Source organism: Charadrius vociferus, unplaced genomic scaffold (genome assembly GCF_000708025.1).
Source record: "Charadrius vociferus isolate BGI_N301 unplaced genomic scaffold, ASM70802v2 scaffold308, whole genome shotgun sequence".
NCBI lineage: Eukaryota > Metazoa > Chordata > Aves > Charadriiformes > Charadriidae > Charadrius > Charadrius vociferus.
This window is the reverse complement of record NW_009649929.1, coordinates 391,004-401,282: the sequence shown is the minus strand read 5'-3', so window position 1 is coordinate 401,282 and position 10,279 is coordinate 391,004. Positions and strand designations below refer to the sequence as shown.

General features: G+C 38.5%; 2 protein-coding genes across 2 annotated transcripts in view; one reads left to right on the top strand and one right to left on the bottom strand.

The window, feature by feature from the left end:
• The window catches only part of BRF1 (BRF1, RNA polymerase III transcription initiation factor 90 kDa subunit), a 159,667-nt gene that overhangs the window by 60,880 nt on the left and 88,508 nt on the right, over positions 1-10,279 (top strand). Inside the window, exon 5 of the mRNA XM_009891190.1 lies at positions 6,336-6,408. Coding sequence (XP_009889492.1) covers positions 6,336-6,408 — 73 coding nt within the window. The remainder of the gene's footprint in view (positions 1-6,335; positions 6,409-10,279) is intronic.
• Positions 8,352-10,279, bottom strand: part of LOC104291893 (BTB/POZ domain-containing protein 6) — a 4,365-nt gene continuing 2,437 nt past the window's right edge. The window contains exons 2-3 of the mRNA XM_009891189.1: positions 9,973-10,093; positions 8,352-9,741 (exon numbers count right to left, since the gene is read on the bottom strand). Of these exons, the coding sequence (XP_009889491.1) occupies positions 8,709-9,741; positions 9,973-10,055 (1,116 nt within the window). The 5' untranslated portion in view covers positions 10,056-10,093 and the 3' untranslated portion in view covers positions 8,352-8,708. The remainder of the gene's footprint in view (positions 9,742-9,972; positions 10,094-10,279) is intronic.

Below are 10,279 nucleotides of genomic sequence, written 5' to 3'. Positions count from 1 at the left end.
CTGGGAGACTTAGACTTGAAAGCATTATCTGAAATGAACTGAAAACGTCCAGACCACTCCTACAAATCAGGCTCCTTCCTTGTGCAGAGCAGAGCCACGCTGCATGTTGATTGAGTTGGAAGGACGATCAGTCATCAGTCTCTGACAGGGAAAGTACTTGCTTATATTTTCAGATACTGCATTTTACTTGCAAATATAGTCTTTAGAGAGGTCTGTAATCAGGCCTTTTGTTTGCTTTTTTTGTTAGTCCAATCTAAGTGACAGGCCTTGTTTGTTTAGGAGAGTTGCGAAGCTTGTCTAGCCTTGGCCCAACTTTTGAACAGTTTAGGTTTGCTCATCTGTCTCATAGCACTTCGTTCCTTGCACCTGAAGAACTACTTGGCTAAAGTTTTGATCTCAGTGTGGTGAAATGCTGCCTCTCTCATCCTTGGAAATGGCAGTTTCTCTTTTAGCCTCTTGTGATCTCCAGTGTCATGGTCTTTGCAGTGTCGTCATAAAAGACTTGGGGAAGAAGTGTTGGCAGTGCTTTGATCTCCGATGTCAGTCTAGTAGAATGTAATTTTTAGTGTGCTTTGTGGTGTGTCCTGCTGTTAAATAAGGCTAATGCTTACTGAAAAGATGTTAGAGCCAGGCTCTTTATAGCAGTACGCAGCAGGAGGATTAGCAGCAATGGACGTAATTAATTAAAATGAGATGTTTTGACTTGATATCAAGAAAAGGTTTTTCACCATGAGGACAGCCAAGCATTGGAACAAGTTGCTCAGAGTGGTTTTGAAGTCTCTGTCCATCGAAGTTTTCAAGATCCTGAGCAACCTAGTCTGTTCTTGAAGCTGACCCTGCTTTGAGCAGGAGGTTGGGCTGGAGACCTGCTGAGATCCTTTCCTACGTGAACTACACTACGATTCTAGGTAATGAAGAGGGTGCACAAGAAGTGAAGAATCAGTAACTAGTTCTTGCTTGGTCTAGTCCTCCTTTGGTCTCTCTTCCACTTCGAAACACAACTCTCGCACCCTATTTCTTTATCCACAATTTGTCTGGTCAAGACAGTACTTTCTTGTCCAGAAGGATCTTTATTGCAAGTTATTTTTGGACATTTGTTTTTATTTATTTCTTCTAGAGGCAGCCTTGGTCTCCCTGATTCCTCTATGCTTGTCGAAAATTACTCTGACTTTCTTGCATAGATGGTATGATAATGGTTTATTGTACTGCTGTGATGTTGGAGGAAGAATGCTAGGACTACATCTGTGATTAGCAAAAGTAGACTCTCCCTTCGGAGTCCCCACACTGAAGGCAATACTTTAAAGCAGAGCATAAGAGGAAGCTGCTTAATTTTGATTTGTGTTTCTTTTTGAACTGCAGTCTGGCGAGCTGGGTTTGGTACGTGTTTGTAGTTTTGTGTATTGTCTTTTGAGGTTAAATGTAATGTTCTGGTTGCGATATAGATCCAAAAAATAAGTTGTTTCAGTTTATTGTGTGGAGAAGGGTAAAATAGGGTATTTTTTAAAGACTATACTCATTTGCGTCAGTTTTTAATACCCTTTGTTCATTTAAAGTTATTAACATGTTCACTGCATTTGCCTTTATTGCCCCTATGCAAATTGCTATGTTGATTGAGTTAATTTAAACAACCTGGTTGGGACCTTCAGGCATTACTATACTAGAAATGTTAATAATGAATCAAATAACCACAGGTGCCTCTTTCCCCAGCAACAGACACTCTCCTTAAAAACTCATTTGCTTTTCATGCTTGCTTAATTATTTAGGCAAGCAGCCATGGATGTTTCACAGTGTGAATTCTCATCGTGTTCCAACTGCCCGGTATTTGTCTTTCTGAAAGACAGAATACCTTAACCACTGTCACCGTTCATAATTTTTTTCCAGAATGCCACACCATGGTCTTGAAAAGCCTTTTTGGAAGATTGCTCATAGTGAAAGGGATAATGATTTATAAATTTATGGAACTTACGGTGAATGAAAAACTTTTATTCAATGATTGCGGCTTTATTTTTTGCTACTGTGTGACCTGGGAACTGTATGAATGGGAGATTCCTTGTTTCCCAAAGAGGGTTTAAAATTCTGGAAGGTGTTAGGCTGATGAACAGCTGAATTCCTGTGTTACTGGAAACGAGGTATTTGTTGTTGTTTCTGAACGTGGAAATATATTGGTATTTGTGAACACATCAGGCATGATGTGAAAGCAAGAGGAAATTGTGAAAGGATAAGAGTCCCTATGGAAGCGTCCCTTTGAAATCAGCAGCTGATGACTGATAGATGTGAAATGAAAAGACTGTTTCTCCAAAAAATACCATGAAGGGCAAAGAGTATAATGAGTAGAAGGATCTTTCCGTAGAAACGTAACTGAATAGTTGGAAGCCATTCCTTCTCCAAATGCCCCTTTTAACTAATATAAAATGTTGTGTAACAAGAGCAGAAATTACCTATTGGTAAAGGACAGTATCTTAGAGAATCTTAAGTTCTCCTATAAAAACTTAAGGGTAAAACATTTTAAGCACTAGGTGAAAATGTGTCAGGGTTTTTTTTGTTGGGTTTTTTTTTTTTTTTGCAGTGCCTTGGTGAGTACCTTTTGTCTGAAAAAAACCAACTCAGTGGCAGGTCCATATGTTTGTAAACTTACTCTGTTAAATGTGAACTGAATGTAAAATGACATGGTGAAAACTTTCAGGGTATGCAGGTATTTCAAAACAGCCCTTCTCACAGAAGTTGACACCACTCTTGTATTAGGTGTTGATGCTCAAACCTAGTGATTGCATCAAGTTTAGGAAATTTTAATATCTGATGAAAAGATGCAAACAAAGAGCACAAGTCTTATGAAAGTTTATAAAAAATTTTTTACACTTTGACAGTTTTGATTGGGGAGAGTTTGGGGAAATACTGTGTTTCACTATGATCCTTTAAAATTAAGAAGGGAGGAAAGAGGCCGAAGTTGATGTGGTAAGCTTTAAAGCTGCACCAGTTCAAGTCTAAGCCAGAGACATCCTTTTAGAAGGGCATTTTTGTTTATTCACTGTTCTAAGGGCTCACATAAAATTAGGTTTTATGAATGCAAATGTCATATGGTTCTAAATTTGGAGCGTTAAGCTTTTGAGAGATTGGAGTATATGAATTTTTATAAGAAGTTCTTAATGAAGAAAGAACTAGAAATTAAAGTGGGCCTCTAAATTAATTCTCTTAATTTTCTAAGCTTAATGGAGTGCAAAAAACCCATACAAATGATGAGAGTAAAGAAAGACTCTATCTATACGCCTATTATATATCATACCTCATCTGTCAGAGGATGTGCGTGTGTGTGTGAGTAATAGTTGAAATTAGTGACAGTGGCATAAAATTTTAGTGAAAGGGCCTTCTTCCACTAAAACCAAAAGTTCTTAAATACCGTGTTTCAGCAGTTCAGTGCCATTACAAATTTTTGGGTGAGCTTTATGCCATCTTTAATTTACCATTTATGAGAAATGCCCCAGAACTGGGGAATATCTGGTAACTTTTAAAGACGAGAAGCGTATTGTTTGAGAGGGCCTGAAGTCTCTTCCTACTGATCTGCCAGGAAAACTGGAAGCAATTAAATATTCCTGATTCTTTTTGTGACTTTACCCTGGCATTAAAAATGTGTGAGCTTGATGAGGAAAACAATATAGAGCATGCATCCACTGTATATTATGCTTTCTTTCTAAGTTGGTAGTAACCAGAAACTGCAAGGAAATGCACTTGCGATAAAAATAAATAAATTCCCTGATGTACCATTTCTATTTGAATTTATTATTTTGTGTAAATACACTGCCTACACCTTGAAGTTGGTCATAAAACACTGATGATGGGGGTGAAGTGGAAAAGCAGGTTAGATTTAAGTACGTTACTTCTCAAATAAAGCATGGATCTGGAGACTTTTAGTTAGGCTAAGGAGAGGAAGATGAACAATCATCGAGCAATTTTATTATGCGTTTGTCTTTGCTTTAGATTTAATTTGGCACCCACTTTGATTGTTAGAACGTCACTGAAAAACCCTGCTTCTTTATGCCTCTTCATATTTATTTGTTGTTTGATGATTGCAATTATGGAAAGTTTGCTTGGGAGGAGTTTCTTAGAGTGTGACATGGTTTGATGGGGATACACATCAAGTTATTTGGATGTCATGACAGAAAAAGCCAGAGGGAGAAATACTGGTCTGAATTTGAGGTGGTGGTTGTCTTTATTTTTTTTTGTCTTTTTTTTTTTTTTTTTAAGACTAAAATGAAAGAACTAGATGAGTTTGTGAAGCCTCTGATGGAAACATCATATGTACTTGGCTCCATTGAAGTAACTTTATTGATTCGTGCAGTGAAATCGTCCTTGCAGAACAAGATCTAAGTGATGAGGTTTAAGATTTATAGTAACTTGGTTGGCCAACTTAGAAGGCTGAAACTACAGCCAAAACCCCACTCTTTATGTTAATATTTCTTGGACAAAAGGTCAAAACAAGCCATTCCAAACTTGCAGTGAATCTAGAGCATCTAAAGCCAACTGAAACACTGCAGATATTTTGCTATAGTAATGTCTGTTTTGTCTCTGTGGCTCGTGGAAAGTTCTATGCTCTAACTGCTATATGAATTGCCAGATTCGGTAGGTGCTTATTTTTCTGTATAAAATTCGGTGACTTATTTCCTAAGAAATACACCTTATCCAAATATATCTTATCCAAAAGATATATTTTGTTCATTTGTTTCCCATAGAATAGTATTTCTGTGTTGTCTGGTATTTCAGGAAAAAAAGGACGGTAAATTTTAAGAATATACTTTTGTATCTTCTAGACCAGTCCAATCATTGGTCAGACACAGCATGGAAGATATTCAATACTTTCCACTAAATATGGAATCGATTAACAGCATATCATGTGCACTTGATTGGGCAGTCACTTTCAGGATACATGATCATTCTGAGGATTTCTTTGAAGTTCTCATTTTAAAAATTTTTTAAATTTGAGAAAAATTCACGTTAAGAACATATTCCCATAAAGAAAAATTTTTAAGTGCTAGGTGAAAATGTGTCAGGTTTGGTTTTGTTGTTGTTTTTGTTTAAATATATATATTTATTTTTGCTAGCTTGGTAGAAGCATCTATACACTTGGGAGGAAAGTTTGCTTTTAAACTAATGTTGGTTTGTGAAATTGAAAGAGAATATACTTAGTAACAGGATTTTTTTATTTCCATAGGCTTGTACCATAATCGGTACACTCGGTTGTGTAACTGATTGCTTAGTAAACAGCTTCCCTATCCTGGCATAGGAAGGAGAGGGCCAGTTCTGTTACGTAAAAGCAGTAGAGTATATACTATCCTAAAAATAAAAAACCCATCTATTTGTTTGCAGTGTAGGAGGATGAAGTTGGGTGGGTGGGGTTTTTTTGGTTTGTTTTTTTTTTTTATACTAACTTTGACCTTTACATGTGCCTTGAGGGGAGCAAGGTGTTCATGGAGCTTCATGGGAACGTTTTGGGCTGATTGGGAACAGAAGTATATCCTGCCTTTCTTGCAGACCACAAAAACACATCTGAAGATAGTGAAAGAAGACTTCCTCAGACTTTTAAAATACAAATGTAGTTGCCTATGCTATAAATTGCAAATCAGAGTATGACGAGTAACTCCTCTCTGTTTACATCCTCCAGAGTGCAGCAGTGAAGGAGGGGAGGGGAAGAGGGCTCTGTCCCTGCCTCCTTAGCAGGTTTGGTGTGGTTTAGGGGTTTTATTAATTTATGTAATTATCTTTTTTTAATGTAGGGTGATATGGGGCAATGTCCAAACAGTAAGAAATGACAAATAAGCCTTGGGGCATATAGCACCACTCCTTGCTTTGGTGGAAAAGTTTGGTGTGTGCTTGTGCAATACTTAATTATCCCACTTCACATGATCATGCAGAGCTGAAATTTGCACTAACTTGTGAGTATTTGCTCAGGTTTTGTTACGTTACAAGATAAATGACACTTTATATATACTGATACTATATTAAAGTCTACTTAATGCTTTAAGAGGTTAGGTGACAGCTGAAAAATTGTCCAAGTACTACAGAGCAGCACTGAGCCCACTGAAGAGCATGAACAACTACTTTTAATTTTTTCAGTATGAACTTATGCTTTGATGTACAATGTTAATTTGTGCACCTTTTGACAAGCACTAAATATTATTCTATACCTATGATTATCACTTATATCACTTAAGTTGAATTTTTTTAAAGCAGGTTGTTTAAGATTTCAAAAGTTGGGTTTTTTTCCCTTTCCATATAAATGTTCCATTATAAACATTTGTGGTTTAAGATTTAAATAATTATATTTTTTTTTTGTCTTTTAATAGGTGAATGTCTATGTGCTGGGAAAAACTTTCCTTCTGTTGGCCAGAGAACTCTGCATAAATGCTCCAGCCATAGGTATTTTTTTTTACGAGTTGACTTTTGAGTATTTGGGTGTATTTTCTGCATGGTTACTTGACAAGAATATATATATGTATGTGTGTATATACGTAGTATTGTGTGCCAAGTGCCAAAGTGGTAACTTAAAAATGAAGCTGGAATCAATCCAAGCAGAAGAGCGTTGCTGACGATGGGAGCCTGTTCTCCTTTACATAAGTTTTTTGGGAGCTAGATGCTATTTTCTTTTACAAATAGTTTTGTTGCTTTTTTCTGAGCGTAGTTTAGGTTGTACTGAGACAACGGGTATAACCAATTTGTGTGTGTCTACAAGCTTGCACAGGTCTGTCACACTTCAGTTCCAGAGATGCAACATTTGATAAATATTTGCCAAATTTACTATCTGTCCATCACCTGTAACTGAGGTGTTCAGTGCTTAAAATACAAGTGGCTTGATGGAAAATGAGGAGCAATTTTTTCCAAGCATATGAATAACTTTTTAATCAGTCAGTCATCACTGAAATCGTAACACAGCGATAGGGATGTGGGTTTTAACCTGTCAAAGGGGTAAAAAAAAGCTATTGTCTAGGCCGTATCTTTTAAACCAAGGGAATTCATGCCAATTCCAGTTAAAAGAGTGCATTTATAGAGAGGTCTTGTGACTGTTACCCACCTCTGTGCAGGATTTTTCTTCCTGTATCTTTCCCCACTCTCACTCCCACTCTCCTTAATCTGCACTGAGAGAATCAGATGCCTTAGTGTTCAAGAAAAACACACACGGACACCCCTTCAGTTGTACTCAGCTGGGCACAGAACTGCCTGCCTTTGCAGCAGGAGTACCAGCAGCTCACGCATTGAGCAGCATCGTAACAGCATCCAGATAGTACGTGGCAGCGCACAGCTACCAGCCATTGTAGTGTGCTGGCTTCGTTAGCATAGCTTGGTATCTGTTAAAAAGTTCTTGTTTTCAGTAATTCGGTTGCTGCCTTATTTTTCGTTGCTACTTTTTTTTTTTTTTTAGAACAGGCAGAATTTGTATCGCAGCTCAGTTTCAAGGTGAAAATTAATGCAGCTTAGAAGGCAAACAGAAACCCCTTCTAATTTATATGTAGGGGTACTTGTTATACATGGAAAAAATATTGGTGTAGACTGCTCTTTGATTATTTTTTCCAAGGCCATTATGAGAGGACAGGTTTATAAAAAACAGTACTTCTAATTGGCTTATCTGTAATGCTTTTCAGACACTCAAGAAAAAACATTTATCATTCTTCGAGAAAAGTTAAGGGTAGTAGCTATAAACTTGAGTGCTGATAGTGGATAGGACTATCTTTTTTAGAAGAGAGAGCCAGCAGCTTTTGTTTTGAGGTGGCTTATTTCTAATTAGTAATTTTGAGTGAACTTAAAGACCATATTGCAAGTATTTCTCTAATGTCTGCTCCTAAACACGAGGATGGGATATATATTTAGATAGCGGTTGCCGGTATTACAGCTCTGGGCTAAATCTGGGATAAAGCCTGTCACTGCATCTGTATGTCTTGACTCTGGCTGTGCAAGTGGGGTGCAGTTTGACAGGTGCAAGTGTCAGTGTCGCTGCTTGCTGGGCAGGCTGGAGGTTAACGCAGATGATGGGTGTGAATGGGCATTAGAGCTTTCAAATATAACTACAGGATGATTTTGATCAACTCTGATTACGCTCATGGTTCATCTATGTTAGCTTAGGCAATGCACAAAAATCCCTGACCTTCTACAGCCGTCAGCTCCCTTTTTCGCAAAGGAAAATAAAGGCTGGTGATGGATAGCCTCAGTTACCAGGGAAGGGAACCTTCATAGCTGTGGTGATAGCTAATGCCCTGTGTAGATGCACACAGGGGACAGACTACAGGATCATCACCCCTGTTAACTGTACTGTAGATGAATTAATAGACACAAGCCGTAAGATTGGCAATGATCAAGTACACGGGATGTAGGGCAAGTAAAAACATTTTATATTTCACAGATTTCATAAACTGCTCTAGTTTAGAACATTCTGTTTAAGTCGTCTGCAGTCTGCAAGTTAGTTATCTATATACAAAATAAATGCACAGTACGTGCAAATTTTAACATTTTTCTGCTTGTTGCAGTCTTAATAATTAAGTCAAATAGCTTATGAATAAATAAAATAAGATTAAATTCAAGAGCATTCCTTCACTTATTTGTATAGCCTGATGTAGCAGATAGGTAAGTAGCGTAACATTCCACACTGCTGCAGAGTTCATAGTAAAACTGGAAAATCTCTTAATGTGCATCATTGCAGTATTGGAATACAATCAAGGTGAAATGCATCATGCATAGAAAATGAGCTCAGGTATTTGTCCTCCTTGTACTCCAGTTCCATTAGTACTGTCCGAGGAGCACTGGAACTGGAACGTCACTTTCCCGCACTGCACTTCAGTCATTCCCTCTTGCCCAAAGTAACTGAGTTCGTTACCATCGAGAATAGCACTTACATTGTAAAACGTGTCTTGCTCAACCTGCACAGGGTGTTCAAACCACACAGAGAAAGTGTTACTGGAGCCATCAGAGGTAAACTTTGTCAGATTTTGAGCAAGGACAACTCCTAAGCGCTTCAGTTCAATTTTGACACTGTATTCAGCTTTGCCACAGCTCGACCCATACAATCCCAGTCCTGCTATAAATATCCGTTTGTCTACGGCAAACTGAATACTGTCACATCGCCCTCGGTACCTCCACTGATTGCTGCGATATGCAGATGACTGAAACCGATGGCATCGCTGAGGTACGAGTCCTTTTCTTTTTGTCAGTGGAAACTCTAGTTTGGGTTTATTTGCGGCTGTGTACCATAGGAATATGTTGTGAGTTTCCTCAAGGGTGAGGATGTCAGACTGGGCAGCTCCATTGGCAAACTCTTCCAAAGTCATGGTCGGAATCCGCACCAAGTACAAAGCTTTTCCTAATACATTCCTCTTGTTGCGTGGTGTAACCGGCAGCCCTTGCCTTTTGCATTCAGCCTCTGCCCAGTTGAGAACAGCCTCAAAAACGACCACTTCCTTGGTGTTGAGTGCTTCCCGGGTCACAATGATCTCTAGTGTTTGTTGATCTATCTCACAGAAGCCCTCTGACTTCAGTGCCATTTCTGCTTGAGCATCAATCACTTCCCAGCAGCGCTGCGTCAGCTCTGGCTCCTCGAAGAGCCTGCTCTGAGACAGCAGGACACAAGCGTTCTTCGCTTCTAAGCTGGTCTCCAGAAAATTGACGCAAGCCTTTGCTAGGGCCGGCACAATGTACTTCTTGGCAGCATACAGCGTAGCCAGAACTGTGTCAGCTTCCAGGTCTATTTCGTCACTATACATGTATCTAGATGGAAGGGGAAAAAAAAAATAGTTTCTTAGGGAAAAACAAAATATAGGCTATGAAAGATTGATCTATAGTCATCTTTGCTGGCAGCGAATCCAACATTCAGTATTTGTCAGCACATTAAGTAAACAGTAATAAGTAGGTATTGCACAATGCCGATTAGGAGATGTATATTTTATAAGCTACTTTGATTCTGTCCACGTAATTAGAAGACTTGTAGTGGCCACTTACTTTAATAGGATTAGAAAGGCTGCAGGTTCCACATCTGGTATATGGATTTCAGATTTGACCTCTGCAAGATCGCCATAAAACATAGCATAGAAGACAGAGCTACCAACTGCCAAAACATACTGGAAAATAAAGAGAGAGAAACCTCAGTAATATGTACCAGTAATAGCCGAGCGTGCTGGCTTTCGATAAGAGCTACACTTAGGGAAAGTTAAAAGCTACAGTGGAGGCAGAAGACTGCCTTAGACTGTTTCCTTTAATTGCAGTGTATGTGAATTACTTTTGGGATTAGACAAGAGCCGTAATTAGG